Source organism: Mesoplodon densirostris, chromosome X (assembly GCF_025265405.1).
Source record: "Mesoplodon densirostris isolate mMesDen1 chromosome X, mMesDen1 primary haplotype, whole genome shotgun sequence".
Taxonomy (NCBI): domain Eukaryota; kingdom Metazoa; phylum Chordata; class Mammalia; order Artiodactyla; family Ziphiidae; genus Mesoplodon; species Mesoplodon densirostris.
Window position 1 is genome coordinate 130,502,608 of NC_082681.1, and position 21,307 is coordinate 130,523,914.

The following is a 21,307-nucleotide window of genomic DNA, read 5'->3' on the forward strand; positions in this document are numbered from 1 at the left end:
GGTGGGCAGACCCCCTAAGCCTCCCCTCCGGCCCGACCCCTGGACACACCCCTCCCCTCACCGCATATCAGGAACCAGCTCGCCCTGCCCCCCAGCAAGTAGGCCAGCAAGGGCACCTGCTACTTGTTCTCCCTCCCCGCCCTGCTGCAGCTTGGGCCCCAATAAAGCCTTGCCTGACTTTCTTGCCTGGCCTCTGATCAATTTCTATTGATTAAGGAGGTCAAGAACCCTGGTCAGTAGCATTGTCACCCGAAGTAATCTAAATATTTCAGAAGCAAACATTATAAAGGATGAGTGATTTTTAAACTGTGCAGAAGTGCACTGCGTTCAAAGTTTGTTCCGACACTGCACACCAGGAACAGATTACGGGCAGATCACCTCCTACATGGGAAGGGTATTTTCTAAACATCTCATTTAGTGTCTTTCCTGAAGTGAAGAACAGCCCTGTATCTCAAACTGAGTAGAGCTGTTTGCATGGTCCGTTGGTTTTTTTTTTTTTTTTTGCGGTACGCGGGCCTCTCACCGTTGTGGCCTCTCCCGTTGCGGAGCACAGGCTCCGGACGTGCAGGCTCAGCGGCCATGGCTCACGGGCCCAGCCGCTCCGCGGCACGTGGGAGCCTCCCGGACTGGGGCACGAACCCGCGTTCCCCGCATCGGCAGGCGGACTCCCAACCACTGCGCCACCAGGGAAGCCCCGGTCCGTTGGGTTTTAACTGGAAGGACATTCTTTATATCCAGGAACTACTTATTTGCACTAACTTTTCACTCTGCGCCTCTCCTCCAAGAACTGGGGTAGGTATTGCACCCTTCGGTTAGGAATTTCAAGCTCTACTATAATAACAGGCAAAATTTTCTACTACTGAGTCATAATAGCCAAAGCTTAATTATAAAATCTCCATTGTGCTCCTGCTACTTGAAAAGATTATTGTGAACTCTTTTATAAATGGAGACATGAAGCTGTTACATATTCTATATGGCTGAAAGCATGTTCATGTACCCACTACTGTGTACCTACTACCAAGTTTAGGACAGAAGAGCAGGTACCTTTGAAAGCCCTGTGTTTGCTTCCTCAGTGGAACCTTCCTCCTCCCCGCCTCCAATCATTCCCTTGCCTTTCTTTATAGCTTTAGCACATATGTGTATCACTAAACAGTATGCTTGTTTCATTTTGGCTGTTCTAGGGACTCTAGAGAAATAGATTCATACTTTATTTAGATATTCTTCTGCAACTTATTTTTGTCACGTGATACCGTTTTTTGAGTTTTATCCACATCGGTGTGTTCCTTATGCTTTGTCACACGGGAAACAATGCTCAACTCAGTAGTTTATTCCTTCTGAGTTCAGCTGTCACAAATAAAGATGCCCGCTTTGGACAGAGACCAGGTCCAGCCAGACCCTCCCAGATAGAGTTCCCTGTCTGTCTACGAGCTGAGCCACGCATCTCTGGTTCTTGGAAGGGGAAGATGGGATTGCCCCCCACATCTTTTATGGCTGCTTTAAATTTCCCACCAGTTCCCCCAATGGCCATCTCCTTATTTTGATAGGCGGCTTGAGTCCAAAAGCGCCTGCTGTTGGGCATTGCGATCAGAAACCGAGATGCCAACAGTAATCCGTTCTTTTTAGTGTCCCGGGTGCCTTCGGTCTTCGATATCCAATAAAATGCAGTCAGTTCTGCCTGAACACTTGTTTGGAAAAGCCACGTTTGTTCCAGTGTGATTCATGCGTCAGGGCAGAACTTGAGCATAATGCCAATTTCGCATCTGTTTCTGCACAATTTCATCTGGGAGAACCACAAGGCGGAAAACTGCAGCTGCGAATCGAGCCGTGCAGGGATACACAAAATGCACACAGGCACACGTCTCAGATGACTCCCAGCTCACGCATGCACTAAGGGAGTATTCATACATTTCTTAACCATTTAACGTGTGTCTAACTCTGCTACTGCCTTTATGAGGTTCCCATCTTTTTTATGTGTCACCAGTGAAGTTTCTGAGTGCTGTGCCCCTAGCCCCATCTTCCCCACAAGCTCTGTGGTTTTGATGATGCAGTCTTGTGATTTTTAGGAATGCATATGGTGCCTTAGAGCAGCACTGGCTGTACCGAGGAAACAGGATGGTATTGTAGCTTATTTTTCAGGCTCCTGCAGCAACATGTTCATATAAACCATCCACAGTTCAGCCCTTCGCATGAACTGCCCAGACCAGCGGCGGTGTTGGCGACACTGCCAAAGAGTGTTGGTGCACTGCCATGACCACTCACATCTTTATCAACTCGGCATCTCCGCCGTCTCCGGGCGCTGCTGAAGCACCAACTTGAAGGAGGATGGAACAGCACTGATTAGAATGATCATCTAAGAGTTTTTTAAATGATTTCTGGCTAAGAGTTTTACTGTCTGGGCTTTTCGGGAATTTGCTCAAGTATCATTATTCTAATCCAGCAGATCTCCTTGGTTTGAAGTTTGGTCTTGGGCATTCCTCCTGATTGATGAGGTCACTCACTTCCCTCATATTCTGGTTACAAGAAAGTGCTGAAAAATATTTATAAGAACTCTAAACTCACAAGGGTGCATTCACGGCGCATGTACTGAACGTGGAATTCATTTTTTTTTTTTTTCTTTTTGCGGTATGCGGGCCTCTCACTGTTGTGGCCTCTCCCGTTGCGGAGCACAGGCTCCGGATGCGCAGGCCCAGCGGCCATGGCTCACGGGCCCAGCCGCTCCGCGACATATGGGATCCTCCCAGACCGGGGCACGAACCCGTATCCCCTCCATCGGCAGGCGGACTCTTAACCACTGCGCCACCAGGGAGGCCCTGGAATTCATTTTTTTAAAGATTGCTATTACCCTGTCACCAGAAGAGCAAAACGTGGCGAGGGAGTTTACTCATCAGTAAGCTTTCTGAGCAGGAAACCTCCACTGTTATCCTCTTTCACGTTCTATCAAAGACGCACTTATGAGTTACGAGAGTGCCACGTTTGTGTGTGTGGTTAATAGACTCTGACTCCACAGGCTTTAAGAGTTATGCCTGGTTTGTAAAGACAAGAATTTAAGCATATGAGAAGCAACCGAGCATAAGGCCAGACAGCTGGATTCGACTCCCAGCTCACCGGCTTAGTGACCTTGGGCAAGTTACTTAACCTCTCTGTGCTTCAGTTTCCCCAACCGTCAAATGCAGAACAGTATCTACTTCATAGGCTCCCTGTGAGGACTAAATGAGTGAACAGATGTCCAATGCTTGGAACCGTGCTTAGCACAGAAGTGCCACGTAAGCATTTGCTATTCTTATTATTGGCACAAAGGAAATTCATTCAGCCCCCACTCACCTCGGGTATACCAGAGCCACAGGCGTATGGCGCAAATACTCGTACCAGGGAGACGGCCAAAAACGCAAACAGCAATGCCCACAGGATGTACATTAGGTAATTCAGAATGTAAGCGCTGGCACCCTAAACAAGACACAGAACAAGAAAGAACACGTGAGCCACCGCAGAACCGAGCGACGCGCCTGCCCCTCCGCCAGGCAGCTTCTCTCCGGGTCCTGTGTCAGCGAAGAGGCAGGGTTGGCTTTATCAGCTGCTGCTATTGCTACAGTCGGTTCACACACACAGCGCCGGCTGCTTCTCCGGGAGCTGTGTACACACACCTTCGACCAGGTGAGGTCTCAGCAGTCATAGAAACTGTGAATGAGGCTTGGTTTTAATCACTCCGGGCCCTCAAGTTAATGAAAGGTGTAACAGAAAATTCTGCCTTCGAGCCCCGGGAAGGTTTGTTTGGTCTTGTGTATAGTGGATCAGCCTCTTTGCTTTCATGAAGGCCACATCCATGCTGCAGCACACAGCTACCCTGCCAATGAGGAAGTGTGGGAACTGCATTTTAGAATACTGCTACCCAGATGTGGTCTCTGGACCAGCAGCATCAGTATCACCTGGGTGTGGGCTGGAAATGCAGTCTCAGGTCCCGCCCCAATATTTCAAATTGTCTGATGTGTGGGGAACACTTTCTGAACCAAACACGCAGTCTGGGGTCTTTGAGGCTGAGGATCTGGTTTGTGGGCAGAGACCACAATTCTCCAGGCCTCAGCTCCTTGCCACCATCTGGATGCCTCACGTGATGGAGAGGGAAAGTGAGGGCACCTACAAGCCAGGCTGTGGGCACGGCTACACGTGTGCCTGTAAAATGCAAAAACGCACTCCAGGAGACGGCTCTAGCCTTAACAATCACAGATATTCACACCCTATGTGGTGAGAAATCAGACGGAGGAATACATTTCACCTAGTGAAAAATGGACTTTTTTGAGACTAAAAATAACGTCTCACCCTTGCTAACAGTAATTCTTTGAATCCAAGTATAAATCTTAGAAATGGTTCAAAAGCTAGACGGCCATATTTCCCCCCAAAGTAGGAGAGAAGAAATCAAACATGGCGCCCAGCCAATTCTGCCTGCCCACCTCCATCAACTTAAGTAGAGAATTTATTTTTGGAAGTAATGGAGAGCACTGAGAACGTGTGAGATTTCAAGATCCCGGTCTACTTCTGAGATCTGAAGGAATTAATTTTCAACTCCACTGAGAAAGAGGTTTAGCAAATGGCAAAGTGCATTCCAAATGTCTTCAGCTGCATTAAGTCAATCGGGTAAGAGAGTGGGAGAGGGAGGAGGAGAATAAAGGGATTACATCTATCTTCCAAGAACACTTCTGTCTTGAATGGTCATCACATTACCCCTAATGTGAATCTTGGCAACCTAACTCCCCCTCACTTGGGCTTATGATCTGTCGATGACCCATAGGCATTGTGGTAACCACTGAATTCGGTTAGAAATTAACCCTTTTCCCCAACTAAGATTTGTATGTGGATCTGAAGCTTGGAGTGCCATGAAGGCAAGCACCTGGTGTGTGCCTCACTGCTACATCCCCTGGGCCTGGGATATTACCATCACAGAAGGCCCACAAACATCCTCTGTGACGTGTTCCTAAGATGCATTTGGAAGATGAAAACTTAATCCACAATGAGACAGCACTTCACACCTGGAAGGAGGGCTATAATCCAAACCAGGTAACAACTGGGGTCGGGGAGGATGTGGGGAAACTGGAACCCACATATACTGCTGCTGGAGTCTCAAGTGGTGCAGCCACTCTGGAAGAGAGTCTGGCAGCTCCTCAAAAGGTTAAATATAGAGGTTCCATGTGACCCAGCAATTCCTCTCCTAGGTATCTACCCAAAAGAAATGGAAACATTTGTCCACACAAAAACCTGTAGACAAACGTTCAAAGCAAAATCATTCCTAACAGCACAAAAGTGGAAGCAACCTGTGTTCCTCAGTTGATGAGCAGGGAAATGAAATGTGCTCTATCCAGACAATGGAATGCTATTTGGCCATGAAAAGAAGTAAAGTACCAATCTATGCCATGACACAAACAAACTTGGAAGACATTACGCTAAGTGAATGAAGCCAGACACAAAAGTCCACGGATTGTATGATTCCACTTACATGAAATGTCCAGAACAGGGAAATCTGCAGAGACAAGAAAGTGGATTCATGGTTGCCTAGGGCTGGCGGACTTAGGGGGAAATGGGGAGTAACTGCCAATGGGTACAAGGATTCTTTGGGGGTGATGAAAATGTTCTAGACATTCACAGAAAGATAGACAATATGAAAAGGCAGAGGGCTATGTACCAGATGAAGGAACAAATAAAAACCCCAGAAAAACAACTAAATGAAGTGGAGATAGGCAACCTTCCAGAAAAAGAATTCAGAATAATGATAGTGAACATGATCCAGGACCTCGGAAAAAGAATGGAGGCAAAGATCCAGAAGATGCAAGAAATGTTTAACAAAGACCTAGAAGAATTAAAGAACAAATGAACAGAGATGAACAATACAATAACTGAAATGAAAAATACACTACAAGGAATCAATAGCAGAATAACTGAGGCAGAAGAACAGATAAGTGACCTGGAACACAGAATGGTGGAATTCACTGCTGCGGAACAGAATAAAGAAAAAAGAATGAAAAGAAATGAAGACAGCCTAAGAGACCTCTGGGACAACATTAAACGCAACAACATTCGCATTATAGAGGTCCTAGAAGGAGAAGAGAGAGAGAAAGGACCTGAAAAAAATATTTGAAGAGATTATAGTTGAAATTTCCCTAACATGGGAAAGGAAATAGCCACCCAAGTCCAGGAAGCGCAGACAGTCCCATACAGGATAAACCCAAGGAGAAACACGCCAAAACACACAGTAACCAAACTGGCAAAAATTAAAGACAAAGAAAAATTATTGAAAGCAGCAAGGGAAAAACAAAAATAACATACAAGGGAACTCTCATAAGGTTAACAGCTGATTTCTCAGCAGAAACTCTACAAGCCAGAAGGGAGTGACATGATATACTTAAAGTGATGAAAGGGAAGAACCTACAACCAAGATTACTCTACCCGGCAAGGATCTCATTCAGATTCAATGGAGAAATCAAAAGCTTTAAAAACAAGCAAAAGCTAAGAGAATTCAGCACCACCAAACCAGCTTTACAGCAAATGCTAAAGGAACTTCTCTAAGTGGGAAACACAACAGAAGAAAAGGACCTACAAAAACAAACCACAAACAATTTAAGAAAAAGGTAACAGGAACATACATATCGATAATTACCTTAAACATGAATGGATTAAATGCTCCAACCAAAAGACACAGGCTTGCTGAATGGATACAAAAACAAGACCCATCTACATGCTGTCTACAAGAGACCCACTTCAGACCTAGCGACACATACAGACTGAAAGTGAGGGGATGGAAAAAGATATTCCATGCCAATGGAAATCAAAAGAAAGCTGGAGTAGGAATACTCATATCACATAAAATAGACTTTAAAGAATGTTACAAGAGACAAGGAAGGACACTACATAATGATCAAGGGATCAATCCAAGAAGAACATATAACAATTATAAATATATATGCACCCAACACAAGAGCACCTCAATACATAAGGCAACTGCTAACAGCTATAAAAGAGGAAATTGACAGTAACACAATAATATTGGGGGACTTTAACACCTCACTTACACCAATGGACAGATCATCCAAAATGAAAATAAATTAGGAAACAGAAGCTTTAAATGACACAATAGACCAGATAGATTTAATTGATATTTATAGGACAATCCATCCAAAAACAGCAGATTACACTTTCTTCTCAAGTGTGCACGGAACATTCTTCAGGATAGATCACATCTTGGGTCACAAATCAAGCCTCAGTAAATTTAAGAAAACTGAAATCATATCAAGCATCTTTTCTGACCACAAGGCTATGAGATTAGAAATGAATCACAGGGAAAAAAACGTAGAAAACACTAACACATGGAGGCTAAACAAGACGTTACTAAATAATCAAGAGATACTGAAGAAATCAAAGAGGAAATAAAAAAATACCTAGAGACAAATGACAATGAAAACACGACGATCCAAAATCTATGGGATGCAGCAAAAGCAGTTCTAAGAGGGAAGCTTATAGCTATACAAGCCTACCTCAAGAAACAAGAAAAATCTCAAATAAACAATCTAACGTTACACCTAAAGGAACTAGAGAAAGAAGAACAAACAAAACCCAAAGTTAGCAGAAGGAAGGAAATCATAAAGATCAGAGCAGAAATAAATGAAACAGAAACAAAGAAAACAATAGCAAAGATCAATAACACTGAAACCTGGTTCTTTGAGAAGATAAACAAAATTGATAAACCATTAGCCAGACACAGCAAGAAAAAGAGGGAGAGGACTCAAATCAATAAATTTAGAAATGAAAAAGGAGAAGTTATAACAGACACCACAGAAATACAAAGCATCCTAAGAGACTACTACAAGCAACTCTATGCCAAAAAAAAGGAAAACCTGAAAGAAATAGACAAATTCTTAGAAAGGTATAACCTTCCAAGACTGAACCAGGAAGAAATAGAAAATATGAACATACCAATCACAAGTAATGACATTGAAACTGATTAAAAATCTTCCAACAAACAAAAGTCCAGGACCAGATGGCTTCACAGGTGAATTCTGTCAAACACTTAAAGAGCTAACATCCATCCTTCTCAAACTCTTCCAAAAAATTGCAGAGGAAGGAACACTCCCAAACTCATTGTATGAGGCTACCATCACGCTGATACCAAAAGCAGACAAAGATACTACAAAAAAAAGAAAATTAGAGGCCAATATCACTGATGAATATAGATGCAAAAATCCTCAACAAAATACTAGCAAACAGAATCCAATAACACATTAAAAGGATCATACACCATGATCAAGTGGGAGTTATCCCAGGGATGCAGGGATTCTTCAACATATGCAAATCAATCAATGTGATACACCATATTAACAAATTGAAGAATAAAAACCATATGATCATCTCAAGAGATGCAGAAAAAGCTTTTGACAAAATTCAATGCCCATTTATGATAAAACTCTCCAGAAAGTGGGCATAGAGGGAAACTACCTCAATATAATAAAGGCCATATACGACAAATCCACAGCAAACATCATTCTCAATGGTGAAAAACTGAAAGCATTTCCTCTAAGATCAGGAACAAGACAAGGATGTCCACTCTCACCACTATTATTCAACATAGTTTTGGAAGTCCTAGCCACGGCAATCAGAGAAGAAAAAGAAATAAAAGGAATACAAATTGGAAAAGAAGAAGTAAAACGGTCACTGTTTGCAGATGACATGATACTATACAGAGAGAATCCTAAAAATGCCACCAGAAAACTACTAGAGCTACTCAATGAATTTTGTAAAGTTGCAGGATACAAAATTAATGCAGAAATCTCTTGCATTCCTATACACTAATGATGAAAAATCTGAAAGAGAAATTAAGGAAACACTCCCATTTTCCACTACAACAAAAAGAATAAAATACCTAGGAATGGACCTACCTAGGGAGACAAAAGAACTGTATGCAGAAAACTATAAGACACTGATGAAAGAAATTAAAGATGATACCAACAGATGGAGAGATATATTATGTTCTTGGATTGGAAGAATCAATACTGTGAACATGACTATACTACCCAAAGCAATCTACAGATTCAATGCAATCCCTATCAAATTACCAATGGCATTTTTTAAGGAACTAGAACAAATCATCTTAAAATTTGTATGGAGACACAAAAGACCCCGAATAGCCAAAGCAGTCTTGAGGGAAAAAAACGGAGCTGGAGGAATCAGACTCCCTGACTTCAGACTATACTACAAAGCTACAGTAATCAAGACAATATGGTACTGGCACAAAAACAGAAACATAGATCAATGGAACAAGATAGAAAGTCCAGAGATAAACCCACCTATGGTCAACTAATCTATGACAAAGGAGACAAAGATATACAATGGAGAAAAGGCAGTCTCTTCAATAAGTGGTGCTGGGAAAACTGGACAGCTACATGTAAACGGATGAAATTAGAACACTCCCTAACACCATACACAAAAATAAACTCAAAATGGATTCGAGACCTAAATGTAAGACCGGACACTATAAAACTCTTAGAGGAAAACATAGGAAGAACACTCTTTAACATAAACCACAGCAAGATCTTTTTTGATCCACCTCCTAGAGTAATGGAAATAAAAACAAAAATAAACAAATGGGACCTAATGAAACTTAAAAGCTTTTGCACAGCAAAGGAAACCATAAACAAGACGAAAAGACAACTCTCACAATGGGAGAAAATATTTGCAAACGAATCAACGGACAAAGGATTAATCTCCAAAATATATAAACAGCTCATGCAGCTCAATATTAAAGAAACAAACAACCCAATCCAAAAATGGGCAGACGACCTAAATAGACATTTCTCCAAAGAAGACATACAGATGGCCAAGAGGCACATGAAAAGCTGCTCAACATCACTAATTATTAGAGAAAGGCAAATCAAAACTACAATGAGGTATCACCCCACACCAGTTAGACTGGGCATCATCAGAAAATCTACAAACAACAAATGCTGGAGAGGGTGTGGAGAAAAGGGAACCCTCTTGCACTGTTGGTGGGAATGTAAACTGATACAGCCAGTACGGAGAACAGTATGGAGGTTCCTTAAAAATCTAAAAATAGAATTACCATATGATCCAGCAATCCTACTACTGGGCATATACCCAGAGAAAACCATAATTCAAAAAGACACATGCACCCCAATGTTCATTGCAGCACTATTTACAACAGCCAGGTCATGGAAGCAACCTAAATGCTCACTGACAGACGAATGGATAAAGAAGTAGTGGTACATATATACAATGGAATATTACTCAGCCATAAAAAGGAACGAAATTGAGTCATTTGTTGAGACGTGGATGGATCTAGAGACTGTCATTCAGAGTGAAGTAAGTCAGAAAGAGAAAAACAAATATCATATATTAACGCATGTATGTGGAACCTAGAACAATGGTACAGATGAACCGGTTTGCAGGGCAGAAGTTGAGACACAGATGTAGAGAACAAACGTATGGACACGAGGGGGGAAAACCGTGGTGGGGTGGGGATGGTGGTGTGCTGAATTGGGCGATTGGGATTGACATGTATACACTGATGTCTATAAAACTGATGACTAATAAGGACCTGTTGTATAAAAAAAAAAAAACTAATACTAAACTTTCTTTGGGTTATTTATATGGAAATATGTTAATATAAATGTTTCAGACATTACATGAAATTCCTAAAAATCTTATATGTTCTGGTATAATGTTATAAGTCATAATTCTAGTTATTACTTTAAAACGTATATCTCAGAAATAACTAAGTTTCCTTGTCAATTGCATTATTATGAACTTTCATCAAATCTTTAACCGTGGTCATTTTTAAGTCTTTTGTCATTTACAGACAGTTCTGGGTGTACTCTGATGCTTTTGCAAAAATGTTCCTATAAAAGGGTTTCATCTTCAAGGAATTCATGGAAAAGACTCTGACAAGTACAGGTTTCTGGTAACTGACTATACTGCTGAACTGAATGAATAAGCATTTTCAGAACTCTAATGGAAAACTGATGAATTCATAAAACTGCTAACAAAAGATCAAGATGAAAAAAATTAATCACATGGCACTGAGGGAACTGATGAGGATGATTATATAATTTTTGTGACTTTCTGTTTGAATGAAAAAATAATGTTAAAAAAAAAGTTCTAAAATTAGATCGGGGGCTTCCCTGGTGGCGCAGTGGCTGAGAGTCCGCCTGCCGATGCAGGGGACGCGGGTTCGTGCCCCGGTCCGGGAAGAACCCACATGCCGCAGAGCGGCTGGGCCCGTGAGCCATGGCCGCTGAGCCTGCGCGTCCGGAGCCTGTGCTCCGCGATGGGAGAGGCCACAACGGTGAGAGGCCCGCGTACCGAAAAAAAAAAAAAAAATTAGATCAGGGTGATGGTGGCACAACTCTGTGAATATCCTAAAAGCCATCGCATTGTACCCGTTAATGGGTACGCCCCATGGAATATGGATTATGTCTCACTAAAGCTGTTATTAAAAAATAGCAACATCTTTTCTTCTCAAACAGAAGGGATAAATATCAACCCTATTTCTTCAGCATGATCAAGAGATCACTCTCAGTAAGAAAAATAAAGCCAAACAAAAGGCTTTAAAGAAAATACATAGATTGTGCACATGAAATAGTGGGAAAGGATTTTCCAAGTGAAGTTTGAACCCTAGAGCTAGAAAAAGCCAAGTGGCAAGTGGCACTCATAGTAGCCACGACGACGGTCAGGACAGATACTGCAAGGTGAGAACTCGGACGTCCCCCCACACCAGCCACGGAGCTCCCAGCCAGGACCTGCCCCTGCACCCACCTCCGACTGTTTCACCAGCAGCTCCGACCACTTCTGCCACAGGGGACACTTGTCCCTGTCCTCAAACGTGGTCTCATTGGAAGTCCAGCAGCACTGCTCGTGGCTGTACCAGAAGGCAGACAGGCAGATGCCCTCCTTCAGGTCTGTCATCCAGTCGACGGCGAGATCGATGACCCCGGCCAGGGTGCCTGGAAGAAGCAGCGAGAACCACTCAGAGGGACGGCCGGCGTGGGCCAGGGCAGCACGTGCGCCCAGAGGGCCAGGCGGAGATGCCCGTGCTCCAGGCTGCCACGCACCCAGGAAGCCTCTTTCTTCAGTCTTGAGGTCACCTGAGCGAGTGGCAGGGCACCAGGTGTGGCAAAGGTGGTGCCCAGCCCAGTGAGACACAAAGGCCAACGATACGCTGTCCTCGGGGGGCTTCGATTGGGCGGGAGGGAGAGACCCGCAGTGCTGAGCCCACAGCAAGTCCCTGGGGCCGAGCGGCTTTCAGAACCCAGCCCTTCTGAATCTTAGAAACAGGGTACCTACACCCTATAAATCATGTAACCCCCTCAGCAGCTTCTGGGGCAGGATGCTGGGATCACACACATGAATATCCTCCAGGAAACCTGACAATTCAGACAAAATGGAGGCAAAACGATTTATAATAGCGTTGTCATTGAAATAAAGTTTTGCCACCAAATGGAATCCAGCTTGAAAAATCTCACTTGTTAGAACTTTCTGGATTTTAAAAAAATTATGGATAAAGGACTGAGGAGCTATATAAGTAAATAACTACTTTAAAGGCCGATAGAAGTGGGATAAAATCGAGCGTGCAGTGGGTCAGAGAAGGCCATTTTAGGTCTCTTTCTAGAATAACCCATTCCAGTTTTTTACGAAGGCAGGGAATACTTTTGCGCTACCAAACTTTTCACACTTTTACTGGATCCTTATTACAACATCAATTCCCCAAAGGCAGCCATATACCAGCCTCAGGCAACCTGGCCTTGCCACTCTCCTGGTTCCATCAGCAGTCGCCCACTATTCTAGCCAGAACACCCGAATACTCAGCAGTGCGCAGGCTCTGACCGCCGTTCCACGTTTCTCTCCAGGCTCCTCTCTCTCCATCACGAATCCCACGCCCTGCCCACACAGTGTTCTTTGGCACACCAGGCTCTCCTCTCTGCACCGCCTTAGATAGCACTGTCCTCTCCCAACCTGGCAAGCACCTATTTATCTTCTAGATGCTGGCATTTATATCACCTCCTTCAGGAAGCCTTCCCTGATTTCCTAAGTTTGGGCTAAGTATACTTACCAGGCATTCCCCATCACCATACCTATCACATCCTGATATGATCAGCATATATATATATATGTATACACACACACACACACCCCACACACATGCAAACACACAAACTCCAACTAGTCTATAAGGGTGGGGGGAGTCTCTTGTCTGGTTTGTGTGCCACGGTGGGGATTAAGCCAGGTGTCTAGACCCTGTGTCCCCTTTAAGTGGGCAAGGGCCACTGTATTCACCTCAGGTACATAGCTGGAACCATATATCCATGTTGAATGAATGAGAACAACAAACAAATGAAAATCAGAAAACTCAGGTCCATCCATTCACTCAAGGGCTATTTATTGAGCACCTACTTACTACATGCCACGTACTGTTCCACACCCTGGGGTACAGCAGTGAACGAAGCAAACTCAGGTCCCTGCCTTCATGGAATCTCACCTTGTGCGAGAAGACACCAGACTGAATAAGTAAGTAACTGAGGGGCTCCAACAGAAGGTGGTAGGTGCTAGAGAGGAGAATACAGCACGTTCCAATGGCAGCCATTTCCTACAATGGTGCAGGAGAACAGTAGGACAGGTCCTCAAAAAGTTAAACAAGGAGTCACCACCCGACCAAACACTTCCATTCCTAGGCATCTGCCCACGAGAAATGAAAACGTATACCCAACACAAGACATGTACGCAAATGTTCACAACAGCATAGTCACAAAAGCCCAACAGTGGAAACAGCCCATATGCCCATCAGTTGCTGAATGGAGAAAGAAAATGTGGTCCGCCTACAATGGCAACAGAAAGGAACGAAGCGCTGACACATGCGAAAGCATGGATGGACCTTGGAAACGTTACGCTGTAAAAGAAGCCAGTCCCCAAAGACCACATACTGTATGATTCCATTTTATGAAATGTCCAGAGTAGGCAAATCTACAGAGACAGCAAGTAGATTAGCGGTTGCCCAGGACTGAGCGGAGGCTAGGGGCACTGGGGCTGATAGCTAAAGGGGAGGGAGGTGCTTTGGGAGCTGAGGAAAATGTTCTAAAATTGGCCTTGGTGATGGTTGCAAAACTCTGTGAATACACTAAAAACCACCAAGTTGTACGCTTTAACCAGGTGAACTGTATGGTATGTGAGTTATATCTCAATAAAGCTGTTACATACATACACACGTACATACATATAGTGGGCGAGGGCGACGAGGCTCAGAGAGGGAGATGTACTTTTAGAAAAGGTGGTCAGAGAACACCTCCAGCAGAAGATGACATTTGAACAAAAACTGCCTTGTGTGGAACAACAGCGACACCCAGTGGTGGCTCCTGGTTAACGCCCCGCAGAGGAGCCGCAGCTTGGGCCTCTCCATCTGGGGCGTCGGAATATAATGTCTGGACTGCCACTAAGGAGGTGACAGGCCAGACAGTGGGACCCCTGGGGCCCGCCACTGGGGAACGGGAAGGTGAATGGGGCAGTGTTCTGGCTTTTCCTTCATCCAGATCAAAAGAACACTTTCGCCACCTTCACTGCCAAGATCATCCCTTTCTTGTCTCCCTCCTATATTCATCTGCTGATGTGACCACGGGATCGCCCTTCTCCAGCAGTCGTCACCCCTGGCTGTATATTAGAATCACAGGGGAAAGGGGGTTTTACTCAATGCTAGGGTGTCATCTCCAGGGGTACCATTTAATTGCAGCAGCATTTTTTTTTTAATTCCCCAGGTGATTCTTCCTGAAAGAACTGATGGAAATCGGATTAACAGTGAAGCCCGATGGTTGGTATCTGACTTGTTAAAGACAGCCCGACAGAGCTCTGAGATCAGTTGATAAATCTACGCTGTGTGACTCCAGCAGGACGCCAAGACATCTACTCGGATTCCTTCATTTCCCGTATTCATCCCTCCTTCCCAGGAGCCAAGAATAACACAGGGTACAGTTTTATAAATCTATTCTAAAGAAAGACATCAGAGTTCGCAGCAAACGACCCTCCCCGCCCCCACCTACCTTAAAGGTCTTCATAGAGCCAAACGAACGGGTGGCAAAACGCCGTATGTCCATGAGCTCGAATTCCCTCCCAGCATCGCTGCCAATACATACCGGGAGCGCCACTGGGACGGGAAGGACAGGACGGGCGGAATGCGCGTGCAGCTGCTGTGGCCGGAAGGAGAGGACTGCCCCTTCAGCACGCTCCTGGGCCCTTTAGGACATGCCAGGCAGAGGGAGCCCCTCCCTGGCAACCAAGCCCCTCGTACCACTGTAGATGTAACGAGTGACGGGGCAGCCAGAAATCAAAGTGCTCTAATCACAAAATGGTACCCTATGCCCTGCAGGCGCTCTGCGAGTATGTACTCTATTCAATGGCTGTATCACACAGCCATTCTCTGATCAGTCCTATAACCATAACTAGCGTGTTACTACGGGCAGGGGGGGTTTCTTAAGGGAATCTCTTTAGCATGATCAAGTTTTTTTCTTCTTAGACATGAACCTTCACAGCCTCCTAAAAGGAAGTAAGTTTCAGGAAACAATTTCCACGGAGGGCTGGTGCATTTGCTATTAAAAGGGGAGGGGTCCCCTCCAGATACTCATTCATTCACTCTGGAAACAGGTACTGCTCACAAATATGGTGTTGGGATTATAAAAATGAAGGACATGGAGTCCCTGAGGGTCAGAACAAGCCATGGGCTGGAGGTGCCTCCCCCAGGCCTACCTCAGACCCTGTGGTGTCTCGCATTACTTTGAGCGCCTCTCGATGTTTAGTTCATCTCAGGGCCTGCCGGTGTTAGTAAACGCCAGTCTCGTATGATGTTTTATTTTTAGAGATCAACACGTTCCCGTCCTTTCTCGCCTTCTACATGGCTAAGTACTATAGAATGTGAAATGTGTGTTTTCAATAAAATCCAGCATGGCAGGAAACCTCTGTACAGTGTGGAAAGGGCCAACCCGCTCTCCCGGTACCGCTGTCCAAGGACCGTACCTGGGCCCGCCCGTGCCTCGGGGTCTTTTTGCTTTACTGATGATAGATTTATGTTAAGTGTATCGCCGTGTATTGTGCTCTTCGGTATTTCAAGTAGCAGCCCCCTTGCGTGAAGTACAAGAGAAACACCCCACATACCTGCCAGCAGGCCAATGAGCAGCATCACCGCCCACCCCGACCAGGCATCCAGCAAGCTCTTGATGAACTCCCATATGGACTCCTTGCTTTTGCTGGTTATCTAGAAACAGAAAGACATCAGAGTTGATGTGCATACGCTTTCCAATTCATGCTTCCTTCTCTGAAACTGTTTCCTCAGGAAACACGGTGATTGAGAAAACGAATATAATGAAGTGACTAGACTGCCACTTACGTGATTCTTTCAGTTACCTAGCACAACGGTTAAATGGGCTTTCTAGTTCACAGATCTATAAAGATGCCATAATAGTCTCCAAAGAATCCCAAAAAAGTCATTTAATTAAAAAAACCTCACTAAGTGTGATTTGATCTTTGATTATTTCAAAGCCATTCTGAAGGAAGACATCACTTCGGTGTCACCGTTTTGAATACAAATCATTATTTTAGCTTAAATCGTAAGGTCTGTTCACAAAAGACCCTCTTCGACAAAGACTTCAATTCCTTCTTTCATTTTCCAGGCTACATGTTAACAACAAGAATGAACTTACTTTCTTTCTCTTTCTTCCTCCCTCCCTCCCTCCCTCCCTCCCTCCTTTCTTTCTTTCCTTCCTCCCTTCCTTCCTTTCTTCCTTCCTTTATGGCTGCATTGGGTCTTCGTTGCTGTGCACGGGCTTTCTCTAGTTGTGGCGAGCAGGGGCTACTCTTCGTTGCGGTGCGCAGGCTTCTCATTGCAGTGCTTTCTCTTGTTGCAGAGCACAGGCTCTAGGCACGCAGGCTTAAGTAGTTGCGGCACGTGGGCTCAGTAGTTATGGCTCGTGGGCTCTAGAGCGCAGGCTCAGTAGCTGTGGCACACGGGTTTAGCTGCTCTGCGGTATGTGGGATCTTCCCAGACCAGGGCTCAAACCTGTGTCCCCTGCATTGGCAGGTGGATTCTTAACCACTGCGCCACCTTTTTAATTGAAGTATAGCTGATTCACAATGTTAACTTCAGGTGTACAGCAAAGTGATTCAGTTATACCTATATATATATATATTCTTTTTCAGATTCTTTTCCATTATAGGTTATTGCAGAATATTAAATATAGTTCCCTGTGCTATACAGTAGAACCTTGTTGTTTATTTTATATATAGCAGTGTGTATCTGTTAATCCGAACTCCTAATTTGTCCCTCCCCCACCCTCTTTCCCCTTTGGTAACCGTAAGTTGGTTTTCTATGTCTGTGAGTCTATTTCTGTTTTGTAAATAAGTTCACTTGTACCATTTTTTTAGATTCCACATATAAGCAGTATCATATATTTGTCTTTCTCTGACTTACTTCACTCAGTATGATAATCTCTAGGTCCATCCATGTTGCTGCAAATGGCATTATTTCATTCTTTTTTTATGGCTGAGTAATATTCCATTGTATATATGTACCACACCTTCTTTATCCATTCCTCTGTCAGTGGACATTTAGGTTGCTTCCATGTCTTGGCTATTGTGAATAGTGCTGTTAGCTTTGTGCAGTGGCAGTATCATAGCCAGTGAGGTTTATCTGAGGCGTGATTACTGCTAACTGTAAATAGTGCTGCTATGAACATTGGGGTGCATGTATCTTTTCGAGTTAAGAGCTTTCTCTGGATACATGCCCAGGAGTGGGATTGCTGGATCACATGATAACTCTACTTTCACTTTTTTAAGGAACCTCCATACTGGTCTCCATAGTGGCTGTATCAATTTACATTCCCACCAACAGTGTAGGAGGGTTCCCTTTTCTCCACACCCTCTCCAGCATTGTTGTTTGTAGATTTTTTGATGATGGCCATTCTGACCCGTGTGAGGTGATGTCTCATTGTAGTTTTTTTTTAAAGATGTTGGGGGTAGGAGTTTATTAATTAATTAATTAATTTTTGCTGTGTTGGGTCTTCGTTTCTGTGCGAGGGCTTTCTCTAGTTGTGGCAAGCGGGGGCCGCTCTTCATCGCGGTGCGTGGGCCTCTCACTATCGCGGTCTCTCTTGTTGCGGAGCACAGGCTCCAGACGCGCAGGCTCAGTAGTTGTGGCTCACAGGCCTAGTTGCTCCGTGGCATGTGGGATCCTCCCAGACCAGGGCTCGAACCCGTGTCCCCTGCATTAGCAGGCGGATTGATTCTCAACCACTGCGCCACCAGGGAAGCCCTCATTGTAGTTTTGATTAACAGCAAGAAGGCTGAAGGAGCCAGCCTGGATCACGCTTTCCAGGCAGATGGTTACATCTAAACACATTGTAAGAGCACCCCTTTGCCTCCCTGTGTTAACAGAATCCTACATTCCTGAGATCATCATTCCCCTCATAACCCTTTAGAGCAAGGGTTGGCAAACATTTTCTGTAAAGAGACAGAAAGTAAATATTTTCGGTTCGGCAGGTCAGTTGGTCTCCGTGGCAACTACCGGACTCTGCTGTTGTAGCACAGAAGGAGCCATATAGAGCATGGCAGAGCATCTCTCTTGTATCCTGTGGCCATGAAAAGGAAATCCAGTGCTTTCCTGGTGGCGCAGTGGTTGAGGATCCACGTGCCATTGCAGGGGGCACGGGTTTGAGCCCCGGTCCAGGAAGATCCCACATGCTGCAGAGCAGCTAAGCCCATGCGCCACAACTACTGAAGCCCGTGCGCCTAGAGCCTGTGCTCCGTAACAAGAGAAGCCACCGCACCACAACAAAGAGTAGCCCCTGCTTGCCACAACTAGAGAAAGCCCACGCGCAGCAATGAAGACCCAACACAGCCAAAAACAAACAAATAAATAAATAAGTAAATAGGAAATCCAGGGACTTCCCTGGTGGTCCAGTGGTGGAGCGTCCACCTTACAATGCAGAGGCCGCAGGTTCGATCCGTGGTCAGGAAACTAAGATCCCAAATGCTGCGGGGCAACTAAGCCCACGCACCACAACTACTGAGCTCTTGCGCCTCAACTACAGAGCCCACGTGCTCTGGATCCTGTGTGCCACAACTACAGACCACAACTACAGAGCCCACGTGCCCTGGAGCCTGTGCACCACAACTAGAGAGAGAAAACCTGCCCACCACAACTAGAGAGAAGCCCACGCGCCACAACGAAAAGATCCGTCATGCCTCAATGAAGATCCCGTGTGCTGCAGCTAAGACCTGCCGCAGCCAAAAATAAATAAATTAAATAAACAAATAATAAAATAAATCTTAAAAAAAAAAAGAAATCTAAACTCCTCTTCATGGTCTACTCAGTGGTTCCCAATGTGGCCCCATTGCCCACGTGGCCGGACTCATCTCTAGTCCTCGCCTTCCGTGAACCTGCCACCAAACCTTAGAGCTCCTTGAACTGCCTAAATGTGCCACGGTCTTTCATGCCTCTGTGACCTAAAAAAGAGCCACTCCTGATGAGAATCCTTTCCCCTTCCTCTGCCTGGCAAATTCTTAGTCATCCTTCAAGACCCCACTGACATCTCACCCTCTCTAAAAACTCCCTCCCTAACCATCCCTCCTAAATGATCCCACAGCACTTGATACATAACTTTACTGCAGCCCATAAAAATATATATTGATTGCCTACTAGAGGCCAGGCACTGTAATATGTGCTTTCATGCACACACAGCCCCATTTAATCTTCTGGTATAATTAACTCCACCCTTACAGATGAGAAGATGGGGTCCAGGAATGGCACCCCAAAAGTCAGCCAGCCTAAAGATGTCAAAGTCAGGATGTAACCAATCTGTCTGGTTCCAGAGCCCCCCTCCTTGCCCTCCACACCACACCTCTGTACGACATAGCCTTCCACCCAAAGCACCTGGTATTATAATTACCTGTCCACATCTCTGCCTCTCCCACTAGCCCTTCTCTTCTCTAGAACCTAGCTCAGCACATGACACATGAACCCAAGCTCTAGCTCAGTGACTGTCCGATAAAAGCATGGCCCAGCCCTCCGAAGGGATTCCCCTCAAAGTGTCCTTATGAACAGCATGTACCTTTCTGTGTCTGTCAGTGTCCCGTGACTTCTCCCTCAGCCAGTCGATGGTGTGGAAGTCCTCATACGTCCCCACATCAGGGAATGGCTCGTCAAGGAAATCCATCAGGTTTCCAGAGCCACTCATCGCTCCTGCATTGACCATGCTACTTACACCTGGGAGAGAAAACCTGTCGTTAAAAACGTAAGCAGAATATCTGCACAGACCTGGCAGAACAATCCACGTGTGCTATTTTCTTGCACAGGAAAGACATTTCAGCATATGCACCTCTGCTGTGATGAAAGATACACATAGTCTGTCTTAGTGAGCACAGGCTGCTATAACAAAAATACCACAGATTGGGTGGCTTATCAACAACACATATTTATTTCTCACAGTTCCAGAGGCTGCGAAGTCCAAGATCAAGGCACTTAGAGATTCAGTGTCTGGTGAGAGCCCACTTCCTGGTTCACAGATGGCCATCTACTCACTGTGCCCTCATCTGGTGCAGTTCTCTGGGGTCTCTTTTACAAGGGCACTAACCCCATCCATGAGGGCTCAGCTTTCATGACCTCATCACCTCCCAATACCATCACATTGGGGATTAGGTTTCAACATATGAATTTTGGGGAGACACAAATATTAATTTCTTTTTTTTAACTTTTTATTTTATATTGGAGTATAGTTGATTAACAATGTTGTGATAGTTTCAGGTGTACAGCAAAATGATTCAGTTACACATATACATGTATCTTTTTCCAATTCTTTTCCCATTTAGGTTGTTACAGGATATTGAGCAGAGTTCCCTGTGCTATACAGTAGGTCCTTATTGGTTACCTATTTTAAATATAGCAGTGTGTACATGTCAATCCCCAACTCCCTAACTATCCCCTTCCTCCGCCCTTCCCCTCAGTAACCATAAGTTCATTCTCTAAGTCTGTGAGTCTGTTTCTGACAAATGTTACTTTCTTATTATTTGTGGTAGTTATGTGCTATAAAGTCACCATGGCCACCGAATTAGTGAGTACTAAATCACTGTCCCCAAGAGAAACAGAGGGTTAGGTTCCTTCGAGCCTCTGGTCACAACATTTTGCCAATCGTTATACAACTTTGTTTTGTGTGTTTCTGTTTAAAGACACCTTATCAAATATATATCGTTGGTTCATCCACACTGAACTCACAGCCAACAGCAC

The 21,307-nt window shown here is 44.7% G+C and overlaps 1 protein-coding gene and 1 pseudogene across 1 annotated transcript in view; one reads left to right on the top strand and one right to left on the bottom strand.

Annotated features, from left to right (window-relative positions):
- CLCN4 (chloride voltage-gated channel 4) overlaps nt 1-21,307 on the bottom strand; it is an 81,760-nt gene that overhangs the window by 23,072 nt on the left and 37,381 nt on the right. Inside the window, exons 2-5 of the mRNA XM_060087993.1 lie at nt 20,136-20,290; nt 16,186-16,285; nt 11,809-11,996; nt 3,322-3,444 (exon numbers count right to left, since the gene is read on the bottom strand). Coding sequence (XP_059943976.1) covers nt 3,322-3,444; nt 11,809-11,996; nt 16,186-16,285; nt 20,136-20,279 — 555 coding nt within the window. The 5' untranslated portion in view covers nt 20,280-20,290. The remainder of the gene's footprint in view (nt 1-3,321; nt 3,445-11,808; nt 11,997-16,185; nt 16,286-20,135; nt 20,291-21,307) is intronic.
- On the top strand, nt 17,677-17,748 carry LOC132482774 (U4 spliceosomal RNA; annotated as a pseudogene).